The 27,691-nt window shown below is 42.0% G+C and overlaps 1 protein-coding gene across 1 annotated transcript in view; it reads left to right on the forward strand.

Moving 5' to 3' along the window:
• Nucleotides 1–27,691, forward strand: part of COL22A1 (collagen type XXII alpha 1 chain) — a 220,451-nt gene that overhangs the window by 146,444 nt on the left and 46,316 nt on the right. The window contains exons 32-45 of the mRNA XM_063408152.1: nucleotides 557–610; nucleotides 1,085–1,138; nucleotides 2,361–2,414; nucleotides 4,470–4,523; nucleotides 6,070–6,123; nucleotides 7,787–7,891; nucleotides 8,345–8,389; nucleotides 10,608–10,685; nucleotides 13,789–13,824; nucleotides 14,737–14,790; nucleotides 24,554–24,598; nucleotides 25,033–25,080; nucleotides 26,946–27,059; nucleotides 27,248–27,301. Coding sequence (XP_063264222.1) covers nucleotides 557–610; nucleotides 1,085–1,138; nucleotides 2,361–2,414; nucleotides 4,470–4,523; nucleotides 6,070–6,123; nucleotides 7,787–7,891; nucleotides 8,345–8,389; nucleotides 10,608–10,685; nucleotides 13,789–13,824; nucleotides 14,737–14,790; nucleotides 24,554–24,598; nucleotides 25,033–25,080; nucleotides 26,946–27,059; nucleotides 27,248–27,301 — 849 coding nt within the window. The remainder of the gene's footprint in view (nucleotides 1–556; nucleotides 611–1,084; nucleotides 1,139–2,360; nucleotides 2,415–4,469; nucleotides 4,524–6,069; nucleotides 6,124–7,786; nucleotides 7,892–8,344; nucleotides 8,390–10,607; nucleotides 10,686–13,788; nucleotides 13,825–14,736; nucleotides 14,791–24,553; nucleotides 24,599–25,032; nucleotides 25,081–26,945; nucleotides 27,060–27,247; nucleotides 27,302–27,691) is intronic.

A 27,691-nucleotide genomic window follows, 5' to 3' on the forward strand; every position in this document is an offset into this window, starting at 1 on the left:
GAGGGAGAGGAAGCTGCACGAATGTATGGCGATGTTAATAGAACTAGAGATCAGGAATAGCTGTGCAGTGCACACCTATGGAAATGCTCCAGATGATCACTGAACACCTCTATTTTACAGGTGGAATAGGGAACTTTCTTTACCTGGGACCATTGTAGGATGACATTAGGGCTGTGGTCGTACAGAGAGGTAGTGCAGTGGCATTGGTGCTTTTGCTGTTGGTCACATCATGTGGCCTTTTAAAATGTTAGAGATTAATTTTTTGATTTTGGGTATATTCTTAGCTACTCTTCTGCATGAGGATAAAATGTTCTCCTTTTAAGCTGAATGTTTTTTCAGTTAGTATCAGAACAGACCAAGAAGTCTAGACAGGGATCTCCGTGTCTTAGTGTGGCATTCAGTTTTGACTCATTGACCTCAAAGTCCTCTGAAGCAATTACCTTGTGTCAGAAAAGGGTAACTGATTGAAAGAGCCCACTTACTAAACAGGACTAGTGTGAGTTCCAGCTCTGGAATTAGCTTTTATTTCTCTCTTTTTCTTCTTGTTTTATATCAGGGTGAGCCTGGAGCCAAAGGGGACAAAGGAGATCGAGGAATGACTGGAGAACCTGTAAGTACAGCCAAGTGTTCAATTGGCTTTGAACTTTAGCAAGGAGAGGACATGAGAGTGGTCAGTTTTGGAGGGAGAGGGTGGGACATGCTCCTTCTGTAGTTGGGATGCTTCTCTCATCAGAAATAGCCACAGTGGTGCTTATCTTTGTACTGCCTGTAGAGGAAGCTCCCTGACTACTGGAGTTTAAGCATCTAATCTATAGTTCTGGGCCTTAGTAGCTGAAAAGAGAACTACGGGATTTGCTAGACAGAGCTTGGCTGGCAGTGATTTCTGTGCAGAATTTATTAAGGGATTTTGAAGTGATGAGGCCCAGCTAAACTGTGCATTTGGGTACTGCATTTGTATTCTGGACATTTGTTCTGGATGAAGCTCCCAGAAGAGACAGAGCCCTGTGCAGTGACAACCTCTGTAAAAACCACACTTCCTTCTCTCAGTGGAGGGAGCTCCTTTACCTCTCCCTCTGTTTTACAGGGATTACCTGGGGTCCCAGGTCAGCAAGGTGTGCCAGGACCTGCAGGAGTACAGGTAAGAGGGACTTTGAAGAAAATCTTTGACATGACTAGAATGGAGTGCCCACAAGGTCTATATCACTGTAAATAATCCTTCCTGCATGCACCAGCAGCCTATTTCTTTTTTCTCACTGTCCTAAGTTCAGAGTTCTGTAGAGGTATTTACTTCTGTTGGACTGCAGGACAACAGGAGGAACATCAGCTCAGAAGTACAGTATCTTCGTAGCATGGTCAGTATTGTCTGAGAGAATCTTCCAGCTTCATGGCCCTTCAAGAGGACACCTTATACTGCTGCTACCAAACCACAAGTCTTGCAGATAACTCAGTGCAGTGCATTTTCAAACCATGCAGAGCAGTCAGATTCAACCCCAGCTCACCTGGCCTGTAGTGAGCAGTGGCTCATGTGAAATGGTTCTGTGGTCTCAACCATCTTCAGAAAATTTATTGGGTCACCCAAAACTATTTCCAATCAACACTGAGGTGTTTCTATTCAACATGGGTAGGTGTTCACTCTGCCATCATATGTGCTGTGCCCAACCTATAATCAGCAATACTTGGACATCAACACCTTAAACAGGTTAACAGCAGTCTGAGCATTACAAAAAAAGAAACAAACCAAACAAAAAAAATCCAAACCAAAAAGCAAACCAAACAAAACCAAACCCCCCCAAACCCAAGAAAAAGTAAGCAATGGCATGCAACTTTTGACTAACATCTGCTAAGTGGGAGAGTTCAGTGAGTAGACTTCATCCTGAAAAAAATCTTCAGAAAGGGCTCTGTGATATGTATGATTAGGACAAACCCTCTTCATGGGGATCTGTTTTTACCATTTCTAGATGACTGATGTTTCTATTTCAGAACTGTAGTCTGAAAGTCTTCTGTGAAGAGTGACCATCAAAGTTCATCTGGAAATTAGGTAGTTGGTAGGCCTGAAATTAGGAAGGAGTTTCACCCAGATGAATACCTGCAGGTTGCAGGATCCTGTGCTGAGAAACAGTATCTGAGCTGCTCAGTCATTAGTAACTCTTCTTAAGTCTCAGGGTTTTATTTTTATAGTTCTTTTCTTTTTATAGTTTTCTTGCTGCATAGAGAACTGGGAGCTATTTCCTCAGCTTTTAACTCCTCTGTGAATTGCTTAACAAAACCCATTGCCTAGTACACATTCAGGCATCTCAAAGCCTTTTTGTCTGGCAGGAGGTCTCCTTCCATGTCTAATCAGCTGGTATCTCTTTGCACAGGGTGCAAAGGGGGAGAAAGGAGCCCGAGGAGAGGCTGGAGCCCCTGGAGAGACTGTGAGTAACTTGCAGCATTTTCCCCTGACAGTAACACACCTGAAAGGACACTGGCATCAACATCTTGTGGATTTGCAGTCCCAGGCTGCTTGGGCACAGGGCACATCCTAATCCACAGCTGGAAGAGGCTGTTTGTGGGCAGGCAGGACCATCTGCACCAAACAGATCAATGCCCCTTTCAGCCCAGCTCAAGATGGTGCATCTTTTCCTGCTCAGATCCCTCCCTGCCTAACAAAACAGCCTTTTCTGAGTGACTGTGGCTGCACTGCCGTGTCAGCCCAGCTCAGGAGCCAGCTGGAGCAGGGAGCTCACTGCTCAGCAGCAGCAGGAATTGGTTTTTGATCATGGTTGCTTTTAGGCTTCCCTGTCAATTCTGCTATTTATTTTAATACCAGCTCATCCAAAAGACTCATCCCACACTCCCTTTTGAGGCATTTGTTGTAGGGAGTGCTGCTCTTGTCTGTCTGTGTGCTTAGGAACAGCAAAGGATTCCAGTTCAATTTTATTATTGTGAGAGCATATAAGATCTTTGCAGCTGAATAAAAGGCCACAGACTTTCTTTGCAAGCAAAGAAAGAAGAAACACTGAAGAAGTGTTTGAAATAACAACTGAGAGAGGGGGTGACTGTGATTAGGAGAAGGAAGGAATAAGAAATCCAAATGATGCATCCTAGAGCACTGAAATGTCTTCTTCCACCATGGTGTTCATGGTTTTCCTTCTTGGGCTTGTCTTTAGACATTGTTACTAAGGAGGGCTTTGAACCTAAACCCTGAACTGCCTATTTCAGGTGTCTTTCACTCTTGGTTGAAGGACTCCTTAGTATTTTGAAGAGGAGAAAAAAACAAAGGAAAAAAAAAAAAAGAAAGAAAAAAAAGAAGGCAAAAACCATCCTGCTTCCATGAAAACCCATTCCTTGGTTTTATTTCTTTGTGTAACCTGGTGGCTCAGAGGTTGTTAATGATATGGAAATGCAGGTATTTGGAGGCACCTTCTCTTTTCTTGCCATCCTTGCACAGACTGCTGCTGCTCCATTTTTATTGGTTCATAGACCACAGACTGTAAATAACACAGAAATGAGGAAACCTTTAAACCTCTGCTGTAAGCAAAGGCTGAGAGGATTGGGATTGTTCAGCCTGTAGAAAAGAAGGCTCCAGGGAGATCTTAGAGCCCCTTTCAGTGCCTAAAGAGGAAATACAACAGAGCTGGGGAGGAACATTCTGCAAGGGGCATGGAGTGATGGGACAAGGGGGAATGGCTTCAAACTGAGAGCAGGTTTAAATTCGTGTTAGGTAGAAATTATTTCCTTTGCAGGAGGTGAAGCACTGGCACAGGTTGCCCAGAACAAGCTGGTCTAATGGAAGGTGTCTCTGTTTGTGACAGAGGGTTTGGAACCAGATGATGTTTAAGGTCCCTTCCTACCCAAATCTATCATTTTGGGAAACCTCTCAATCTAACCTGGTACCCCAAACATGCATCTCTGTGGGGACATAAATCCCCAAATATATGTCTTCTAATTTCTCCCATGAAATTTTGGGGACACACATGGGCTTTTTTATGCTACAAAGCTTTGACATGCAAATGGGTAAAGAGCTGCAATTCAGAACTACACACTCTGAATGGTTTAGGCTGTATCACCTGTTAGGTGCAAAAGAATGTTTTCAGGTTTTGTTCCCCACAGCAGAGAAACGTAGAATTGTCAACAAAGCATATTTTGTTGACCTAAATTTATTTTATGATAAATCAACATTCTCTTCTCTGTTCTTCTGATGTTTCTGGCCCAGGCTTTTCTTCCTGTATCCGAGCTAGATTTAGGATCTCTTTTGATAGAAGGTTCCCAAAGTTAAGTTCCCAAAGAGAGCATTTATCCATTTTTTATTGTTTCATTATTCTTTACACTTAAAAGTTTCAAACAATCATGCTGGTTTTTGCCTTCTTGATGTACAACACCTTGTCTGACATGAAATCCAATCTTACTTGGAACATCTTGTTCCTATGGTGATACAAGTTGTGATTTATATCTGCACACACACACACACTTCATTTTTCTTAAAACAGGGTTTGAGTGGACCAGCAGGGCCCCCAGGTCCAAGAGGCTTGCCAGGAAATGTGGTAAGTATGCACCAGTGTATTTGTTTTCCCATCTGTGCCCTGATTTCTTTATTTAATGTGTTTAGTTTTCCCTTCCATGGGGATTACTATGAAGTTCAAAAGACTGTGTTTTATTAAACTTGTTTCTTATGTCTGAATTGAAAAATCTGGAGGCACCTGGAAATGGTGTGTCCATGAATTATCTTCTCATATTCATTTTATCAAGGGGAGGAACAGAGCTGCTTCATTCCTCACCAAATCGTCAAAAGCAATTTTTGCTGCCAAATCTTCATGAGAAAATATTCAATGTTTATTTTAATTTAATGTTTAATGTGTCTTTGGTTTTGTTCTCTTTGCCTTTTTTTTATTTCTCCTCTCCTTTTGTAAACAAGACTTCTTGATATAAAAATAATGTGGTAAACTCCTGCTTTTGTTATGAAACCATGTAGGCATTTGAGCCTAAAGACCCTTGAAAATGCAGTGTCCCCCTTACCTGGGAGTTCATCATCCGCATTAATTTGTGCATGATAAAACTTTCCATATTTGCTAAAAAAATCTTTGGATTAACTCTACTCCCAGCTCCTGAGGACAGGGTAATTTTCTTTCTAGTTCCTGGAGTTTCACTGGGCTTAGACAGGAGGAGGTGAAAACCAGCATTTAGACCTCAGGATATGATGTATTCAGGCACAGGCGTTTAAAACACAGCATGGTTAGAACCAAAGTTTATTACCTGAGCAATCCCAGAAAACTTAAATTGCCCTTCTACTAATTGTTAAGATACATTTGATTTAATTGTATTAATGTAGTGATTTAATTTTAGCTGAAAGGTGATATTGAAAATGAAGAACTTTTCAATTTCATATTCCATTAAGCAAACTTCTATACCAGTAATACCAATATATTACCTATAAAAGCCAATATAGTTGGAAATAATTTTTACTGGTGCAGAAAGGAAAATAATTATCACATCCATTCTGAGGTCAATCCAATCTTAATGGTGCCAAGACATGATTTCACATCTTAAAATGGAGTACCATTCTAAAATATGTTTTGGTGGGTTAGGAAGTTACAGTATTTAATTTAGAGCTCTAAATCATCTATATTTTGACACAGAGTCCTTTGAGAGCTGCCAAGATGTTAAAAGGATTGAAAAGTGAACTAGAGGAAGAAATGAACACAGCTACATTTCCCAGTGTTGGGAGGCTTTTGGCTTCTCTGACAGAGACGTGGTGACTGGGGGGTTCTTGGTAGCATATTAGGAACTGCTGAGAATTTCACAAAATGAAAGAAATAGTTACTGGTAGAATACACAAATCTGGTATTGGCTTAGTTTCTGCTTTTTCTGTTCAGCTATTTTTTATATTGAAAAAGAAATTCCTCCTTTAAGGACCTGTTACACAGCTCTTCTGTGGTGTTCTCTGGATTACAGGTTTTCTGTACTGGGAAATGTAGAGCTGATACTGATCCTTGAGAAAAACTGTACTAAACCCACAGGTCTGCCCCTTTGTTTAAAATCCAATACTGCCTACAAAAAAACTTCTAAGCTTTAAAATTCTTTTCTCTCCAGGGTGTGCCTGGAGGCCCTGGACTCCCAGGAAAGGCAGGAGAAAAAGGAGAAAAGGTGAGTTGGTTCTTTGATGGGTTTGTTTCTTTTTTTCTTGAGCATTTTAAGTAATAGAGACAGATGCAGTCTGAACTAGGAAATTATTTTGTAGGTTCATGGATGGTTAAGACTCCTGGGTTCATGAATTCATCTTGTCTAAACTCTCTATTACATGTGCTGTAAGGTTTTCACCCAGTTGCAACTGTATAGTTTACCTAATAAACCACTGAGAAATGACTGGATATAGTGAAGTCACTGCTACACAGTTATGGTCTTCTGCTGTCCTTATAACCTCACAAGAGTGGGCATTTGGTGTTTTAAGAAACTCCTATTCATCACTTTAAATCCAAAGCTGGAAGAAAAACTTGTTTTCTGTCCCCTTTTGTGAGCTTTCTGAAGTCAGGGGGTTGTGTTTGGTCATGCACCCCAGAGTGCCCAGCATGCTGGAGTCCTGATCTTTGTTTTCTGGGATAGGAATGATTAATCAGAAACATGAGCCCCTATATCCATCTATTTGGGGCTTAAAAGGGAATGAATCCCAGCTCCTGCAGTAAAATCTTCTTCCAAATTTCAGAGCTCTACTTCAGGGTCATGTGAGGACCAAGGGCTCTCTCATTCAGTGTTGCAGAAAGAGTGATGCACTTCACCCACAAAAAAGAAGCAACAGTATATTTTATTGATACAAGACACCAAGTTAACAAAGTTCAGTGGTAAATGCCACAGTGGTTTAACAAGATTAGATGCAAGGTACACTTGATTATTTACTGCATTGAGGACAGGGACAGACAGAACTGTCAGGGAGACTCTTCCATTGTGTCATGAGGGTCAGAAAGAATCCCTTTGTGTTCTAAACTCCTTCTCCTTAGGTGTGGCTGCATCCAGAGGTAGTCCCAAACTTCATAAATACTTTGTCTAAAGCATTACACGTGTGCAACTAATGCTTTATGTCACTTAGCTAGGTTTCAAAGCTTCAAATGCACTTATTCTCATTTTGTTTGCTGAGTGTCTGATAAGGTGATAATTTGAGGGGTAACCTTGAGAGGCATCTGTGCTCAAGGGGAGATCTGGGCATGCAGCCCACTGCAGGCCTGGGCTGTCCACTGTTCTTGGGGTAAGAAGATTGGCTTGCATTTTCATGCTGGCTGCAAATGTTAGTTCCTCCCCAAATTATGAAGATGTTGACCAGCACTGTGGTTAGTTAGCACATTGCCCTTGCCTGTAGGGTTGTTATGTGCCTCCCCTGAACCCTGGACTGTGAATCAGATGCAGCCATCACAACCAGATACATCAACTACTACTGCTGCTGCTGGTGTCTCTTGGTCAGGGCTACAGGGAGCACAGATCAGGTTGGGATCAGGGCACATTCCAACATTTCTCAGTGTCACAGCAGGGAAAACCAATTTTGACAAGTTCAGGTTTGGCTGTGCTCCATGAAGAGAGCACACTGCCACTGGTTCCCAAAACATTTTGAAGCCTTCTTTTACTTTTCCTGATGGAAGTTAAAAGTGCCTTGAGATTACGGAAGGAAAATAATTCCCATTAAAGAGGGTTTCCTATGATACCAAAAGAAATCCAAATGAGTCAGCCAGGAAAAAATCCATGTCTTTCAGTTCCAATGAAGGACCTGAGATGGGAATTGTCTGTAGTATTCTAATGAGTTCTGATGGCTTCTCTTCTCCAGGGTGATCCTGGAAAGGAAGGAAAAGTGGGTTTACCTGGGCCACCTGGTGAGCCAGGGCGTGCTGGAGAGCCAGGTTTGCCTGGGAAGGGTAAAGATGGAGAAAGGGTAAGTACTGCTGGCAAGCTATGTGCTTGTCTAGTTCAATATGAGACAGGCAAGCATGATTCCTGCAGGAGAGCATGGATTTACCTGAATCCATGGAAGGCCTGCCTGCGGAAAATGCTCCAGATCCCATCTTTGCTTAAAAAAAATTCAGACAGAATTGAAGATGTATTTCTGAAATTTACATTGAAAACAGAGACCTTCACAAGGAGTGGCCATTGTCCTTGTGACTAGTACAAAAAATTATTAGCTTGATGCAAGTTCCCTAAAAGCTTTTAATTGTTGCCTATTTAGACCATTGTTTAATTTGGTTAGATGTTGTCAGTAAAATATTGCCAGGACTGCGTGAGCTCAGGAGAGCAGTAGTGGGAGAATTGCTGCCTTGACTATAGCAAAGTCCAGGCTCTTGTTTGTCTGGATGGTGACTGTTTTCTTGGTTTTCTTTTGTCACTTTAGGGAGAAAGAGGACCACCAGGCTTGCCAGGACCCTTTGGACATAAGGTGAGCATGGACTTCATTGTGTACTGCTCATCTTAATCACTTGAACTGGAGAAAAGAACATTGTGCAAGCATGGTCTGTTTTCCACTGGAAAGTAGAGTTTGCAAAGCTCTGACTCGAAAATGCACTTCTAGCCTTCTAGGAGGTTCCTTTCTTTAAAGTTCCAGCATCTCTGTGGATGTAAACACTCAGATATGGATTAGCTGTGTTCCCTTTCCACATTTAAAATACCTTCCAGCTTTATAAGAATTCAGCACAGGTGGAGGTCTCAGTGGACGCTTTTTCAGGGAAACTGTGATTGGACCTTTTCATCCACACAACCAGGGAGACACTGCATGGCTGAGGGGTGATCTGCCCTCAGCTCCACCTGTCAGAGCCCTCAAAGAGAACTTTTCCCGAGCACTTAGTCCCTTCACCTCTCTGCAAGGAGGATGTGAATTATTTTCCAGTAGAAGCAGGTAGTCCTGGTTTCCCCTCCTGTATTGAGGCAAAGAGTAGCTAGTTGAAGAGGCTGATGACACTAAGTTCTGCTGAAAGTAATGTTTATTCCCTTATAAGCACACAGAAAAGAGAGAAAGGAATAAAACAGCAAAAAACTTCGATTCTGGGAGGATCTGGATCGTGCTTGAGCATTTAATCAGACATTTCAGAAACTGTCCTCTGCAAAATGGCCATGTTCTGATCTGGACTGGAAGAAGAATCAGATGTTGAAACAGATTCTGTAAAAGATAGAAGCAGGATTATAGCAGTATGAGACCAAATCCATCTACATCACATATTTTTGAAATAACCAAACTGCTACGATTTTCTTTTCGTTTGGATGCATTTTGTACAAATGCATTGTAGTCTTTTCTATAAATCTTTGACAGTTCAGAACACAGACTTACACCCACACAGACACACACTAATAGACTGAGAATTAATATAAAAGTCAGAAAAAACCACTAAAAGAAATCTCATTAAGTATTCTATTCAATAGCAACAGAAGATGATAAAAGTCTTAATTGTGTGTGGGAAAATACTATTGAAATTTTTGTATGAGAATTATCTTTTTGAATAAAATAACTGATAAGGGATATGTGGAGTGTTTAAACTAATCGGAATGCATTTTTTCTCACTGGCCTTGCAGTATTATTCCTTTGTAGTAAAAGATTAGCTTAAGAAGAAAGTAAGAAAGGGGAAAAATAGGAGATATTGCAGATTTAAATTTGAGTGGGCAGAATCCACAGGTAACATTTTTTCTATCATGCTTCTATATAGCTAGAAATAATGTCATAATAAATAACATAAATAAGATTCATTGTTATAAATCTACTGCCAACATGAGACCAAATCTCACAACTGCAATGCAATCCATAAAAATCTTATTGATTTCTTCCTATAACTAGAAAACAGATGTTAAATTAAAGTCTTAAAGCTGAATTCTTTCTTAGCCTTCTGTCTGCAGTGTACATTGAACAATGTCAAGCTGTTTTCTGTGCTATTCAGGTTTAACTTCGAAAATCCTTTTTTTTTTTTTTTTAGAAGGGAGAGCTCTCCTTTCCTAGTACAGTGCTCAAGAATGAGTGGTAGAAACATTGACTTATATTTTACCAAAATAATTTCATAAACTTCTGTTAGTAAAGGAAAGGAGAATATTAAGATGCAACAAAACTTCCCCAATCCCGTCTTCCCTAATAAATGATCTATGTTCAGCAATTTTTGTGCCTTAGCCTTCTACCGTAGAAGCACACAGAGAGAAAAAGTGATTGCTGGTGCTTGGTGCTTCCCCAAGCCAAGGAAAGTGCCTGCTGCCCTGGTGAAGCCACTGCTTCTGGAAGTGTTGTGGATGTGGCTCTTGGGGGTATGGTTTGGGGTGAATAAGGGGGTTGGACTAGCTGATCTTGAAGGTCTCTTCCAACCTTGGTGATTCTGTGAAATGCACGAAATCTGATGCAGTGCACTAAAATAAATGAGCACACTTGCAAAGATTGTGTTTCCATTCAGTTTTGTGATGTGACATGGCACACACTGAGCCCACAGAGGTGGAAAAAAGACACTTTATTGGCATGATGAGACAGTAACTGTGCCATATCCCCATGCTGCCACAAGAAGAATCCGTCCCTCTGTGGGCAGGACCAGGACCAGGTGTACTCGTGCCATTGTGGTGCACAACCTGGTCGGATTTCAGCACCTTTTCTCATCAGTGCACAAAGATTCTGACTCCTTCCTTTGTTTCAGGGTGAGAGGGGAGCTCCTGGCCTCCCCGGACAGCCAGGAGACAGAGGAGTGCCAGGAATCGGCCTGCCTGGACCCCCTGTAAGTAGCAGGTCCTGCTGCAACCTGTAACAAGGTGGGAAATCAGGCATGGCCACCTGGGGAATGCATTGCCTGTGCTCAGCTGTGCTGAGAGCCTGGGGAACATTTTGTCTTCTGAAGGTGCAGATCCCAGACAAGTCCAGAGGCTGCCACTTGTAGCTCATGTCACATGTCTCTTATAAGGGCTAAAAGTGCTGCAGGATTGATCAGTGTCACTGACTGCCACTCCTGAATTTTGTGCATCATCCTGGCATTCTGGCTGTGGATGTGAGTGTATTTCTGTGCCAAGGCAGCAGCTCTGGTCTCCTGGACAGATATAAAGTAGCTGTTGGATATCCCTGTTGGAAGGGATGAGTATGGCACACATGCCCACATCAGGGACATAGCGACACTCCGATAGCAAACTACAAAATCAGGTTGCTTAAACTGCTGTGTTCCATGAGGGCCAGCCTCCCCATAATTTCTCTCAAATACTTGGTGGGTTTGACCTCATCCAGCTCTGCCCTCCTGAGTATCAGCTGGTCACGTGGTGTATACAGGAGTCTGCTCAGAGAATTTGGGTTTTCCTGTTGCTGGGCTTTGATCACTCCAGTACTTGTCATGTGCAGCTCCTCTAGAAAGGAGGGGGGTTGGCAGTGCTCTGGCAGTAGTCCTGCTCAGAGACCTCCAGCTATGCACTGAATTTGCTAGTGAAATATGTTGAGGAGGAAGCTAATGCTATTTCTGGCTGTAATTGCTAGAGGACACCTGAGCCCTTGCATTCTTTTGCAATACTTAATACGTGCCATGATACTGGACCAATCATTCAGTGTTTGGTTATCAGTGCTCTGTTTATCTAGATATAAATGTCCCAATTAGTACAGGAAGTTGCCTTGAAATCATAAGTCATATTGGTGGATAATGAATTGAAAAATCTGGCCTTCTGAGGTGTATGTTCACTTAATATTTGCTTTTACCGTGCTGAATTCTATCTGAGTTAAAGCAGACAGGGTCGGTCCTGTTTCACACTGTGACTGTTTCATGGCTTTTATGGTCCTCACAGGGTTACCAATGACTGCAGGTTTCCTGGGTGTCATTTGTTATGATTTATCTAAGGAGCAGTGGTGTTCTTGCACTTCTCAATGGTCAGCCATTAATTAAATTAAAATTAAAATAACAAATGAGTATCTGAATTGTTTGAAAATCTCCAGCTTGTGGATAGTCTTTAATTACAGATTTTTAGATTCAGTCCAGAGTTAGATGAGTTCATGTCTGCATCCTGATGTACACAGGATGACAAAGTTGTTCTTCACTGTGGATTTAGGATCCTCATCTCCGTAAACACAAATGACTAAGGAATTGACTCCAAATGCAGACATCTCTCGTCTCACACCAGAAGATTGGCTTTTTTGGTGTCTTCATTATTTGCCCACTGTCAGGATGTATAGCCACCTACACACCACACTGTTCTCAAAAGATATGTTTTATTTATTTATTTTGCTTTGCTAAATGCTTCTTTAAAAAATAAAATTAAAAACAAAAACAAAACCAAAAGCAAAACAACAATCAAACCACTATTGTGATTTTTTTCCAGTGTAGATTCATCATAACCTCAGCTCCAGTGCAAACTGGAATTGAAAAAAAAAAAAACAACCCTCTGTATAACCTTGAATCTAGCAGACTGTCACAAAGACTGAATCCCACAGTAAAAAAAAACACTGAATAAAATCAGTGGAGTTGCTTCAGTGCATATTACACACTGAATTAAAGACGTCAGCCTCTACTCTTTTTAGCAATGTGAAAAAATTGTGTTTATAATACTTCAGCTTCAGAGCTGAGAGCCAACTCTTTTTAATTGGAATCCTGACCCTGTTTCTTCCTGTGCCCTTAACCTCTCTCAGGCTTTGCTCCCTGCTCAGAAAGTGTATATAGATGAGGATTTTTTTTTTCCCTTATCTACTGAAGTATTGAGTCACAATTTACACACTGAGCCATAAACTTGAGCATTAGTAGAGTGTGTTATTTCCAAGAGAGTAAGGGACAGCTTGGGCAACTGGGGTGAATTCACATGTTTATGCTGAAGTTGCTTAATGGATGGATGCACAGGATAAGAAAGGTTTCAATCTTGCCCTGCCTTGCCTTGTTGGTGTCAATTAAATTATGCATTTAGCCATTTCTTTAACATGCACGAAGGTGTCTTTTTTCATGGAGCCATTGTGAGGATTAGTGAGTTATTGTTATTACCAGAAATAGAAAGCAAAAGGAGAAGAGTTACAGTGGTACCCTGTCACAGATGACACGAAAAGAACTACACGAGGACATGCTGGTGAGCGAAGCTGGAAAAGGGGATGAGTTTATTTACAAAATTCAATATTATACATTTCCTATGGGGCCTGTGGATTGGAGGATGGAATTCCACCTCTCAATCCACATTGGTCAAACCAACTGTAAATCAACTTTCTCCTCCCACCTAGAAATACAAAAACAATCAAAGACAGTTAACAAAACATGGCCATTATTTATAGTAGAAAGTGTGATAAAGTAAAATTTCTGACTCCAATATGAAGACCATTACAGAAGGCTTAGAAAAGTCTTCAAAATCAGGGTGACAGTAGCCAGTTTATCCGAGCCTTGTTTTGAGTGTGTTTGGAACACCAGCTCGATTCACCCCTGCTGGATATGGTGCTGCATCACCTCTGTGGTGTTCCTGTACAAGTGGGTACCTGCCAGTGGCTCACTCAGCTGCACACTTTAAGCTGCATCCCCACACAAACAGCATGCACAAGGCCACTGCTCCCCCTGCTTTGACCTAAATTAAAGAGCACAGAAATTCTGTGGAATGTTTTTCCTTACATGAAAGGTAGCTGAATGTGGTGGTCTTCAGAACCTGGGGGACTTGTCCTGTCCCAGCCCAAGGTGTGTGAGGGTGCTGTGGTTCTGTGTGCCCAGACCCAGCCAGGACATGGATTGTCCATGGGCACAGGCAGTGCACACACATCCTCACTCAGGAGTGCAGCACACAGTGCAGTGCAGAGAATACTGCCTTAATGCAGGGCCCACCCTGCTCAGACAAAGGGGATGGGAATTTTAAGTGGTTTGATTGCTGTGTCTTTTCTGTTTGTAGGGACCTGCAGGACCCCCAGGAGACAAAGGGTCACTGGTACAGTATGTCTTTCTAGCTATACCCCAATTCTTTGGGGAGGGGAAAACCACACTAATGATGTTTCTATCAGTCATTTCATGAGGGCACATGTAATTGCTTTGGTTTTGCTCGAGGAATAGTCACAGGGTGGCTGACCCTTCAAGGGGAACTTCTCCAGGTATTTGTACCAAGTACTTGTATGCTATATTGAGTTTTGAGAAAGAATTGATCAAGAGCCTTGGCCTGGTGAAAACTTTTCTTTATGTGTCAATAGTGCTACATGAGAATTAATGAGTGACTTGTTTCACCCTTCATTGAAAAAGTTATTTTAAAGCACATAATTCAAAGTGCATTTTTTATAGCCAAGGCCTCAAGGTTTAAAAGAAACCATTTAAAGCATTTTTCTTACTTAAATCTTACAGATTTCAGCATTCACCAAACACATTTTAGTCCCTCAACATTTAGTTTCTCAAGGATGCAATCCACTGGTGTGGCACAAACAACTGTGTATCATGGTCTCAGGAGACACTGGCCTGAATTTCCAGCACAGCAGCCAGTGCCAGCAGTGTGATAGCCTGGAACTGAAGAGATGGACCTTCTTTTCTCCTCTGCTGCCCTGTGCTCACTCATATTTTCTCACTGTTAAAAACCTGCCTCCTGTATAGAGTCATTATGACTTTTCCAATCAATGTAGGGGAAGCTTGACTTTAGTGAAGCATGTGAAATCCCTTGAGGCACAGAAATGACTGATACCAGGATAGTGCAATGTGAGCTGTAATTATGTTTTTTCTTTAACTCTGTCCTAGTTGTGTAGGTGCTGGTTAATTTTTCCACCAATAACCATTAGGTTAAGGGTTTCTTCTCTTCAGCTAAGAAGCACCTCATAAATAATACTCATGTTACTGGGTCTGTCTGTTCTCTCCCTACCAGGGTCCCCGTGGTGTACCTGGTATCCCTGGACCACAGGGGCCTCCTGGCCAGGACGTAAGTAAAATAAAAGTGTAAGTGTTCAAGAAGTTTGTCAGTGCTTGGGTCTAATTTCCTTAAAAAAATGTGCTGATAATCAACTGCAGTCATTGATTGCTACAAAGGACATGGTTTGCAGAAGTGGAGCTCTTAAAACTTAGGATGCCAAAGGGGAAAATAGTTGGAAAAAGAAGGATTGCTTCAAGGAAAGTGGGGGACTTCATCACTGACCCATTTCAAAATGACACTGGAGAAGGGACTTGGCAGCATACACTGGGAAAAGATCCCACACTGGGAAAAGGATGGTGGTTAGACTGTCTAGGAACTTCTTAGAATCGACTGAGATAAGTGCCCTTTCTGTGAAAACAGGGCCACGGCTGTTAAGAAGTTCTCTATGAGTTCATTTTGCTGCTGCTATTGTGCATGTTTGAGGACATTTTAACCTCTTTGTGCATTATCCTCCCACTGTCTCATTGGTGAGTCATGGAACTGAGGAACAGAGAGGAACGTGGCAGACTCAGCTGGAAAGCTGGCCCCTTTCTGCCTGGTTCTGCTTCAGTGCTGCATCAGAAAGAGGATTTTTTTTCCTCTGTGATATGGAAACCAGTCCTCTGAAGTAGGCTCTGAAGATGTAGAAGGGCTTGGTCTTTGGGTTTAAGGGAACACTGTGGGGAGGGGAAGTGACCTCCCGTAACTCTCCTTCTCAGGGCAGCTCCATAATGCTGTCATATCTGAAATGAGTACCAGCTCTCACCACCTCTACAGCAAGCACTTTTCAGCCCTAGTGGGGCTTCACTGACACCCATCAGGTGGCCCAAAGGGGGCCTTTCCTATGGAAAGAAGGTCTTGTTCTCTTCCCACCTACTTGTTGCCCAGAGAAGCTGTGGGTGTCCCATCCCTGGAAAGGAGCCAGGCTGGATGGGGCTCTGAGCAACCTGGTCAGGTGGAAGGTATCCCTGCCCATGGCACAAGTTTGGAATGGGATGATTTTTATGGTCCCTTCCAACCCAAACCATTCAAAGATTCTGTGACTCTATACTTTGTCACAAGATAAATAATTAAGCCAGGGGTTTTTTCCACAGCCCATGATAGTTGAAATGGTTCCTTGTGTCCCTGAGCAACCAGAGATTTGGGATTGATTCTCCTGCTGCCTGTCCCTAGATTTCATCATCTTGCCTCAGATGTTTGAAATATTTAATTGAGATGTTTTGAACGTCTCATTTGAACAACAACAGGAGATAGGATAGATGGGTTTATTAGAGCTGTACTGTGTGAGGACAGTGCCTGAGGCAGCTTTTTGGAGTCTCATTCTGACTCTGCTCAGATCAGCATTGGCTGGTCAACTCTTGGAGATGCAGCACTAAGGTCTTGACCTTTTTCTTTTCCCTGCAGAAAATTAACCAAACATGACCATTCCTCAGGCTGCTTATAAAACATATTCTCTATTACACTCACTGCTTTAATTGCAGTCAATATGTCCTTCTGAACCTTTCTGTATTGTCTAATCACTTGTTAAACCATTCTATCAGTGTTTCAGGAGGTATAATTGGAGGTGCAGGGCACATTCCAACATTTCTTGGTGTGTCAGCAGGGGTAACCTATTTTGACAAGATCATGCATTTGCAGTTTTCTGATCTCTATCTTTATTTAACTAGAATGAAGAACTTTTTGTTCTGCTTCTGCACTCTTGTATGCCAATGCAGTGTTCCTATATCCTCTGAAACATGTCCAGTTTTGTACTCTGCTGTGTTCAAACAGGTTATCATTGGATAGGAAAGCTCCAATTTGAATTGCTAATATGAATTTGTCGTGCAACTCCCAAGCCATGCAGTGTCAGTTGCCTGAATGACTTGCCTCAGTGTCTTGTACTTTGCTGTGGCCTTTGCAAATGTATTCCATGTTTTTTTCTGAGACTGAAAAAATCTTTTAAATCACATTTACAGACATCAAGTTACTCTCTAAATTGTTTTGCCGGTTGCAAACTCATCAGATGCGTGTGGAAGTGTCTGCTAGCGGTTGCATTCTCTGATATAGCAAATCAGATTTACAACTGCATTTGGGGAGATGAAAGAGTCAATACTCCTTTTGCAATAGCTTTGGCAAGAATTCTCTCCCACTGGTGAATAAATTGGATTTTTTACATTACTACATTCCAGATTTTTTTTGGTCATCTAAAAGCATGTGTCCTATTGTTTTGGGATAGCCCAAAGCCACCTTTTGAAGTATCTGTTAGCTACTCAATCTAATTTCAAGAGTTCACAGGACAGTGTCTTGTTTAATTAAAATTCAGGTTTTGAAAATACTTGCCTAGGTTTACAGTACAATTGTGCTGCTTTGGCCTTGTTCTGTTCCTCTTAGCAAAAGCCTTGCTATTTGTTTGTCCTCTAGAGTTCATTATGTCCATAAATCCCTATGAATTATCTTTTTCTGTGACAAAGCTGGGACATGTTGTCTTCTTCCATATACATAATTTTCTGGTCTTTAAAATTGCATTTTCTTCTGATTAACCAAAGTTCCAATTCTTAAAATCTGAAAAGTGCACTTTTTTAGGTCGTTTTTCCCCAACAATATGACTAATTTTTTTTCTATAACAGACCTACTACACATTGTGCCTACTTTAAGGATCTCAGTCACATTAAAAAAAATACTTCCTCTCGCTTTTGGAAAAAAAAATCCAAATCACATTTTAATCTGGCAGTATTTCTGTATCAAGCATTAAGATAGTGTAGCCTGAAGTACCTTCTGTCAGAGAAGTGGGCCAGTCTCCTAATCTGGGAATTACAAAACAGAATTCACAGAATGACTCGGTTGGAAGAGACCTCCAAGATCATTGAGTCCAACCCAGCCCTAACACCTCAACTAAACCATGGCACCAAGTGCCACGTCCAGTCTTTCCTTTTAACACATACAGAGATGGTGACTCCACCACCTCCCCGGGCAGATGATTCCAGTACTTTATCACTCTTTCTGTAAAAAACTTTGTCCTAATATCCAACCTGTATTTCCCTTGGCTCAGCTTAAGACTGTGTCCTTTTGTGTCAGTTGCTGCCTGGAGAAAGAGACCAACCCCACCTGGCTACAGCCACTTTTCAGGGAGTTGTAGAGAGTGATAAGGTCACCTCTGAGTCTCCTTTTCTCCAGGCTAAACAACCCCAGCTCCCTCAGTCATTCCTCACAGGTTCCAAGTCCCTCACCAGCTTTGTTGCCTCCTCTGGACGCACTCAAACGTCTCAAATTCCTTCCTGAACTGAGGGGCCCAGAACTGGACACAGCACTCAAAAAAAAGTATTTCTACATGTTCAAAGTTGTTATATGCAGTGCTGTATCCTCCAGCTGCTGCAGAGCAGGTCCCTCCTGCCAGGTTAGATTGGATATATGGAAGAAATTCTGAACTGTGCATGTAGTGAAGCACTGGAACAGAATGCCCAGAGAAGCTGTGGCTGCCCCATCCCTGGAAGTGGTCAAGGCCACATTGAATGGGGCTTGGAGCAACCTGATCCCATGGAAAGTGCCCTGGCCCATGGCAGGGGGTTGGAATGAGATGGGCTCTAATGTCCCTTCCAACCCAAACCATCTCATGACTCTAAGAAACGGTTTATTAGAAGATATAAACTGACAGGACAAACCATGGTGGGCAGGTGCAGGGCTCAGCCAAACAAATGCTCCAGCCAGCTCAAACACATGACCAGCCCCTTTTACACCCTTTTCTGTCTGCCCCCCTGTTTGTTACTCTCTCTTCCCCTGCACAGCCCCTCAAGCATCTCTCCCAGCTCTATCAGTCCCTCAGCCCTCTCAGTTCACGGTCCCCCAGTTTACAATCCTATCACTTGCAAGGTCCAGATTGATCTCCCAGGAATTGCAGTCTGTGGGTTTTGATAGCCCATCAGTTACTGAGAGTGACAAGATCTGCTTCTTCTTAGGTCTGTGTCTCAGAAAATTTAGTTTCTGATTTCCTCCTTTTCCCTTAATCTCCCAGGTGGCAAGGTCCTGGATGAGGTAACCTTGCTGCAATAGCCTCCTCATATTTCCACATGCCTTGATCAATTAGTGTGAATGTCCAGGTTTGCTTCCTATCACTGCCTTCCTTTTTTGTTGGTCAGGCTTGTGTCCTTGACGTTCTAATTTACGACTTTTTCTTTCTCTTTCTTTGTTGAATTCAAAAAGGTCCTTGATCATGTTATAAATGCCAGGACAATTTATTGCCAAATTCAATAATTTGGTTTATTAAAATACAAATCACAAAATTTGGAATCAAATTACAGAATTTTAAGTAATAAAAAACAAAACAATACGAAACTCCACAAACAGTGACACTTACTTGACAGAATTTCTCCCGGGAAAAATGAGCCAAGGGTGACCCAGAGACACGGACCCTGGCCGCGTGTGTCTCTAGCTGGGTTCACGAATTTGCCATGTTCGAGGCTTGGTTTTTATACTCTTTTTTCTGCCTCTGGCAATATTTCCCCATATTTCCCTTTGTTTCTTGGTTAGCTATTCAAACCCAAATCCATCTCCGGTCGGATTGAAAAGAGCTCACCTCCCAAGTCCATGTGTTAATGTTCAGTTTCTATGGATCCTTATAGTTGATGAATGTTGGAGATATGGGTGATATTGCTTGGTGGTCTGTGAAAGTGGCTCCCTAGGTGTGAGTTGCTGATCTGGCTCATCTCAACAGGTCCCCTCCCAATACTTGAGAAAGCTGCAAAGTCTTTTGTTCCCTTCTGAATGGAGAAACCTCCTAAAACATAGACTTTTACCTGATATAAATTTATACAGCTTTATAATTTTCCAATTTACCATAAGAACATGAATTAATCATCTCACGTTTTTCACAACCAGATACCCATAAAGGAGCAGACACTCTCTGGCCAACCACCCTTACTTCATGTTTCAGGAATCACCTGTTCTCCCTGACTGTCTGTTGGGAGATAAAATGTTTCTGTTCAACACACCTATTTAATGTCCTTAGATTAGGAAACAATCTGAATGAGACATTCTCTTACCCTCCTATTAGCAGTGAGGGCACCTATTTAATAGGATCTTTCTGTATTTTAATTGCGATGATTTTAATTAACATAAACATTGAATTAATCACTTTTTAATTAGGTCAATTATTTATGGTAACTAAGTTCCAGCATTACTGAGAAGGTAATCTTCCCCCTGCGTTTGCTTTCATAATTGCAAAACCTTTGTGGATGCATAAATTACTGCCAATGTATTTGAAAAGCAGATTTTGCTGATCTGAGGTTGATTTTCCCATCCAGTTAGAAGGACAGTTCTGAGGAGCCTTTGTGTTTGTTTTAGGGTACTTACACCCCAAACCAGAGTACATTTATTAACTCCCCTATTGTTTCTTTGTTGCTGTGAATTATAACTGATTTAAGATACTGCATTTCAAGTTTAATTTTCCATATTGTAGTAGAACTAACCCACCACATTCCTGTGTGACTTATACACTTCCCTTATACACTTATGTTTCCTTACATTCTCTCTTTTTTTCTTTGAGTATTTTTACACGTACCACTTACCTGAGCATCACTTTCCCCATCACAGGGTTTTGCCTGTAAACTGCACCAGCATTTAATTTCTTCTTAGTTACAGAATCACAGAATATTTTGAGTTGGAAGGGACCCACAAGGCTCATCGAGTCCAAGTCTGAAGTGAATGGGCCATGGGGGGATCAAACCCACAACCTTGGCATAATTAGCACCATTTCCCAACCAACTAAGCTAAATACTGTTTTGTAGCATTCTCAGCAGCACAGTTTCCATCAGTTCCCATTTCAAGGCCATTCCTGAGTGTCAGATTTTGCAAACTGATGTGTCACACCTCCCCATGGCTGACATCTTTTCCCTGTATTGGCGTGCTGTACCATTCACTGGATGTTCTGCTTTGTGCCAGCCACCCTTGGCTGCATGCTCCTGAAAGTGTTCAAACTTTATGAGCTTTCCAACACTCGTTGTTTTTTGGGTCTGTGCATTTTCCCACATCTTGTTAGCAGCATTTATTTTCAGTGCCATGCAGTTTTTTGGTCAGACTCATTTCCCTTTCCCTGAATTTTCTGGCTTTTTATTTTCCAGTTCCTCCCCATATTAGCTTGTCAGATGCAGTTTTAACTTCCATGTCTTCATTCTAGTATTTTTATTCTGCTCTGAGCAATGTGAAGCAGCATTAGGTGAGGTTTAGGTTGGATATTAGGAAAATGTTCTTCACCCAGATAGTGGCCAGAAACTGGAACATGATCCCCAAGCAAGTGGTCACAGCACCAAGACTGACAGAGTTCAAGGAGCATTTGGACTATGATCTCAAGCATGTGATGTGATTCTTGAGATTGTCCTGTGCTAGACCAGGAGCTGGACTTGACATTTTGTGGGTCCCTTACAACCCAGGATATTTTGTGATTCTGTATTTGCAGCTCATCCAATTTTGTCAGCCTTTTCTAACTCCAGGCCTCTACAGACCAGCAACACTTCTACTTTTGCCTCTGTTTCCATTGGCCTGTTCTCTGATAATGCACCATGCTGAAGTGTCATCATCTACATCTGGTTTGTTCAGTTTGGCTCACAAAAGCATTCCTCAATGGGCATTCTCTGTTTGCAGTCTGGTACCTTTCAATTGTTTTCCTGGGGATTCAGGGGTTTTTTCATGTTTGTCAGCCATGACACAGAGCTTAATCTCCTTTACTCTCTCATTTCCACCCTTATTAGAGACGTCACCAGCTCTATATCATACAGCATGCAAGAAAATGGGTTCATTCCTTTTTGTCTCAAGGCAATCTGATACCATGTGGACATGATAGCTGTGCTTAATCCTTTCCAAGGATTTTTATTTTATTCACTCTCTTCTTGCATGTCATTTCACATAACTAAGAAGTCTTTTCCTATATTCTTTTTTTTTAAAATATCTTTAAATACTCAAATTTCATTGCTAGTGTCATGTTCATATTTCAGATCCCAGAGCAGAAGGCTGTCAGCAAGACCCATTGCATATATTTATAGCTGTGCTATAGTCAGCATGAAAGACATTTCTGAACTGTCTTTTCTGTGTTGCTGTCTGATCCAGGATTATTCTCATGGCTCAAGTTTTTGCTTTGCATCACACTTTTTAAAGCAAGTTCTGTGTGAGTCTTCCGGAACAAAGTAGATCTGGGAATATAAGAGCTGTGTAATTGTTATTTAGCCATTCCTCTTCCCATTTGCAGAAGTGGCTGAGAACCACAGTGGAGAGGATGCCAAAAGCATGACCTGACAGCATCTGTGAAAGGGAAAGGTCTTTGGGAACAATGCACTGTTCTCACCTTGAAGTTCTGTGGAAGAAGAAAAGCTATAAATGACTAAAATGTTTACTTATATTTACTGAATTCCCCAGAAGGACATCTGGGGAGAATTGTGAGCTAAACATCTTCAGACATTACCTTCTTTTTGTTCTCACCTGCAGAAGGTTTAGTTCTTCAAGAAAAAAGAGTTCATACATGAACTTCAGCACTACTTCAGTTCCACTTTAGGTTCACTTCAGTTTGTGTTTAATTTTTTTCTCTTAGAAAGTCAAGGTAATTGAAGGGTTGTTGCTCACCCAGGAGTGTTTAATGTGGACTTAAAAAAGAGAATCAATATATTTTCCCATTTTTTCTCTCCTCTAGCAAGATGTGCAGGATGTAAGTGCTAAGTGAGACTCAAGGATGAAGCTCAAGTTTGCCCTATAGCTACAATTGTGGTGTATCATGACACACAGAGCTCTTCAGTCATCAATCCTATGTCCCCTTCTGGTTGTCTGTGTAAATAATATAATGAACTGATTGGCAAAATGGACTAACCTGAGACAAGGTGGCAGAAAGAACACCCAGTACCCTTCTGGATAAGCATGTGACCAAATTTTAAATATGCAAATATTAGATAGTCCCAAGGAGTAGCTCCTGCTGAGCCTTGACTAATTAAAAACCACTGCTTGCACCTTGATCAGCATCCAGATGTTGATGCAACTCAAAAAGCCAATCACATCCTGGGCTGCATCAAAACCAGCACGGCCAGGAGGTCAAGGGAGGGGATTCTGCCCATCTGCTCTGCTCTGGTGAGACCTCACCTGCAGTGCTGTGTCCAGCTCTGGGGTCCTACAGAACAGGAAGGATATGGAACTTCTGGGGCAAGTCCAGAGGAGGCCAGCAAGGCAACTGAAGGGATGGAGCAACTCTCTTGTAAGGAAAGGTGGAGAGAATTGGGATTGTTCAGCCTGGAAAAGTGAAGGCTTCAGGGTGACCTATTTGTGGTCTTCCAATACCTGAAGGAAGCCTTGATGAAAGATGGAGTGGGACTTTTGACAAGATGTGAGAACTGAATATACATAGATAACCAAGACAGCCAAAATCCAGAGCTGAAGTGTAAAGAGTAGATTTATTCCATTGCCATGCTGGCAGAATGGGGACACATGCACTGCTAAGCTTATTCCATCTTAGCAGAGGCAGAAGGTGCTCAGGATAACCTCCAAGCTTCTTATCTCTCCTTCTCCAAGCAGGGAGGCCCCAGCCTGTGAGGAATGGCTTTGAAGCTTTTTACAGCATTCTGTTATCTTCTACTAAACCTCCACTACTCAGGACAGACAGAAAACAACCCAAAGTTAACACAAGACGTGAAATTTTCCACACTGATTATTCTTAGTGTCCTCCAGCTGCAAGGTCATCTTGAGTGAAAACAGCTCTGTTTTTCCCTCCTCATCAAATCTTCCACTTTCAACCTTTTTCTCACCACACAAGGGGAGTGACAGTAAAAGGGATTATGGCTTCAAAGTGGTGAAGAGCAGGTTGAAATTATATATATTGAAGAAATTCTTTACTGTGAGGTTGGTGAAGCACTGGCACAGGTTGCCCAGAGAAGCTGTGGATGCCCCATCCCTGGAAGTGTTCAAGGCCAGGTTGAATGGAGCTCTGAGCAACCTGGTCTAGTGGAAGGTGTCCCTGCCCAGGGCGGGGGGGTTGAACTTAGATGGTCTAGAAGGTCTCTTCCAACCCAAACCATTCTATGATTCTATGAACATCCTGGGTGGCAAATCTGGAACCATCCCAGAGAAAACCCCATGTGGGACTTCTGCAGAATCAACAAAGCTGAACATAAATAAGAAGCTTTTAGATGCCCAGTAGAAAGTTTTCTTTTAGAAACAAAAAAGATCAGGTAGGACAGCTTTTGTATGTGGCAAAGTTTTTATGCTTTTTAAGGCTCTCAGTATGAATAGAACATACACTAGCTTGATGACCCAGGGTGGTGGACCAGGTGGATACAGGAATTCAGAAGAAATTGGTTTGGGGAAATGTCACTAAGTATTTTAAAACACCACTTCAAGGATCTTCACAAAGCAGATTTCTGTCACCATATGAGCAGCGGCCAACTGTCTTGTTCAAAATCCTTGATACCTTCATCTCATGAAAACTGATACCACTACACCTCAACAATCAAAACCCAACCAATCAGATTTTACTTGTTTACAGGTGTCTTCATAGATTTAAAGCTACATCGTTCACACTAGTAAAGTTCATAGTGTTTCCTATGACCAGAAAACAAGCTAAAGCAATTCCAGACTCTGTGTGACTCAAATGAATTTAGCAAGGGTGTGAGAGGATGTTCTAGCTGCAGATATTTGGAGGAGTTTGGTATTTTTCATATGCAAGGAGCAGTGCTGCTCAGCAGCAGAAAGTAAAATGTGTGCTAGTCCAGATCAGTCAGCAGAGTGCAAGAGCAACCACGGGGTTATTGTATAATAATTTCACCTTTTTTTTCTTTTCTGTGGTCTGTAGGGTGTACCTGGAAATCCAGGGGAAAGAGGACCTCCTGGAAAACCGGTGTGTAACTTCATTTCTATATTACATCTTCCTTTCAACCCAGTTTCCAACTGTACACCTCACCTCAGAAGTGCACTTGGGTGCTTTTCTACTGTTGTTTTTCCCAGCAGAGCGGTAGGAAAAAGACTAAAACCCACTAAAGGTTTAGTGAAGGCTTTGGAATGGTATGAAAATAACTGGGTATTTGGCATGTAAATAAAAGCCAAAATTTTAAAGGCTCTTCCTTAGCACCACTGTGCAGTACCCTCAGCAAGAACTCATCTCAGGTGGGATGAAGAGCATTGGTAAGGTAGGGTGGGAAGTACAAGTTTGGCCCAGTGAGTCCTAGACAGGACAAGGGAAACCAGTGAGAACCCATGAGCATGTTCAGGAAAATTTCTCATGTCTTGATACCTCTTAAAATTGCCTGAAATAATGGATTTCTCATTCCACAGGGTTCCCCACCCCTGCTCACTCCAGAGGACATAAATCTCCTAGTAAAGGTAATCAGCCTTTAATGAGAATGGGAGTTTATCTCTCTCTGTTTGATTCGGGCCTGACTGACGTTCTGTGATGGGAAAGTGTCTGAACTACAAGTGCAAAAAGTGTCTTTAAACACTCTTTCAAAGCTCAAGACTTGCAAGACTTTTACTTGCACTGGTATTGGGACATGAGCTCACACTGGAGATCAAAATCCCTTCCCCAGCAGTGAAATGACCTACAAAATTCTCTATAACATCTCAGAGACTTTCTCAGCCCTGTCTGAGGCTTTCATTCCCAAGGAGAAATAAACATGATCAAGTTGCATTATCTAAACCAGAAAATGGAAACCATTTTAATAAAATGCTGTGTTTTTATCACATACACCGTCAACAGTGACTGGAGTAATTTTGGGTAATGGTGGGTGAAAATTTAGTTTGCACTGTGAGTCTAAAAAGATGCAAGTAATTAACCCCAGAAGTACCTGTGCTTCAAAAGTGATGATTTGTCTGCCTTTACTCTGCATGTATACAATTGTCTGAGAAATTAGTCAGTCTTTGATAGGCTCTGACTGAAAAATCTTTACAGGTTTACATGGGCTGAATTGTGAGGTTTTTAAGCTGCCTTGAGACCTGGCAAGAAATCTTTTCTTATTGATTAAAAGAAACTAAAAAAATTACCTTCTTTCACCAACTGCATTAACCAAAAGACCCTTTTAAGACTGCTGCTGTGAAATTACCCTTCACTGAAGAGCTGTCTTTGTTTTGTGGGGCACAGTATTGTTCTGGACGTTTCACTGTAAGGTATTGTTTGGGATTTTTCATCTGGACAAGAGCAAGAGACATTCTTGGGTATAGGATGGCACTTTAAAGTTCTTTTATTTTTTTCCTTTGCTTATATTATGTTTAAACACATTTGTGCATTTTTTCTGCTTGCTATTTTTTCACTCCACTCTTGGTACAGAAAGCAACACCTTGAAATTCCTGATAAAATTAGGGCTCTGCTGTTATGGGTGTTTCTCAAGCACTTGGAGTGTAAATAGATAAATGTGGATGTAGGCACTGAGACTCAGAAACACAATTTACCCCACTATTTTGCAACTGATCATTGACAGAGTTGAGTGTTGTAGCTCCTGACTCTCAACCTGATGATTGCTTTGTATTATGCTCTTATGGGCAGGATTGCCTCCCCTTTTACTGAAGGCAGTCTGCCTTTGAAATGGAAATGTCATACATGGATGCAATTTCCTGAGGATGGTTGGAATGTAAAGGCTGCTGAGAGGATGCTTCAAAGAGATTTGGAAGGAGGGAGGTAGTGATCCTCCCTGATAAAATTTGGCCAGGACACTGTGACATGCACTTGGTCTTCACAGACTCCATTGGATGAGTTGTCCTTAGCCAATTTGGCTGCTGAGTAATTTCCCCTGCAGAGCCCTTTCTGACATTGTTGCACCTGATTTTTCCCTAGAAACCTGCCCTGTAAGCAGTAACACAGATCTTTCAGACAGGAGCGGGCACAGGCTTCTAGTGATCTTGTAGATTCAAACCAATGTTTTTCTTGATAATCTTGCTAGTCTCCCTAGTATCCCTGACCTCCCCATGAGGAAGAGCTTTTCCTTGGTTTCCTGATCCTGGGTGATCAATTAGGACCTGGAACTGATAGGTAACTTCCCATGGGAGCATGTGTGAGCTCAGCTGCTGACCCTCACTCTGCTTCACTCTGCCCTCATTGTGGTTCTTTAAGGCAAATTCACCCCAAACCTGAGGTGAAACAGCAAAGGTTTAAGAATTATACCAGCACCACAGTGCTGCATTCATAGTGAGTGTCCATAGGGTCTGCTAAGTGCCTGCAGCCCATTGCTGATGTGTTTTTCCATGTTCTCTCCCAGGATGTGTGCAGTGAGTGCCCTCCTGGCCCTCCAGGACTGCCAGGCATCCCAGGATTCAAGGGGGACAAAGGTCTCCGAGGACCACCAGGCAGAGATGGCCAAGATGGGAAAACAGTAAGAGAGCTGAGGGGGTGCCCATGCCTTGGCTCTGCTGTGACCTTGTTTTTCTATTAATATGGTTGATGGTTTCTTATGAGATGGTTAATTTCTTTTTTTCATCAAGAACCTGCTGAATCTTTTTTAGAGGCCTGTGGAGTCAATGAACTAAACTAGTGTTTACCTCTGCCTCTTGTGCCTTGCAGGGCATTGCTGGTCCCAGAGGCCCTCCAGGCCCACCTGGGCTCGATGGCCCAAAGGTTGGTTGGTTGTCTTCAGCTGTCTAATGAAAGCTTTTTTCTGACTAATTACTCACCCTAATTATTTTGGGAACAGGTTACTCAAAGAAGCTGTGAATGCTCCATCTCTGGAAATGTTATGGGGTTGGATGGGGTTTTGAACAACTTGGTTTAGTGGAAGGTGTCTCTGCCCATGGCATGAGGGATTGTTTCACTTTAATAGTGTCTTCTACCATCCCTTTGTTCACACACAGACAGGCAGACACATATAAAGGGCTGATTCTTGATGCTGAATTTCATTACATTGATGGATAGACTTGAGAGTAAGTTTCAATTCAAATTAGGTGAGAAAAAAATTAAAGCTTCAGCAGTAGCCACCGTGCCTGTTCCTCTCCTTTTTGAATCTTATGT

Source organism: Prinia subflava, chromosome 1 (genome assembly GCF_021018805.1).
Source record: "Prinia subflava isolate CZ2003 ecotype Zambia chromosome 1, Cam_Psub_1.2, whole genome shotgun sequence".
In the NCBI taxonomy this organism is placed as follows: Eukaryota; Metazoa; Chordata; class Aves; order Passeriformes; family Cisticolidae; genus Prinia; species Prinia subflava.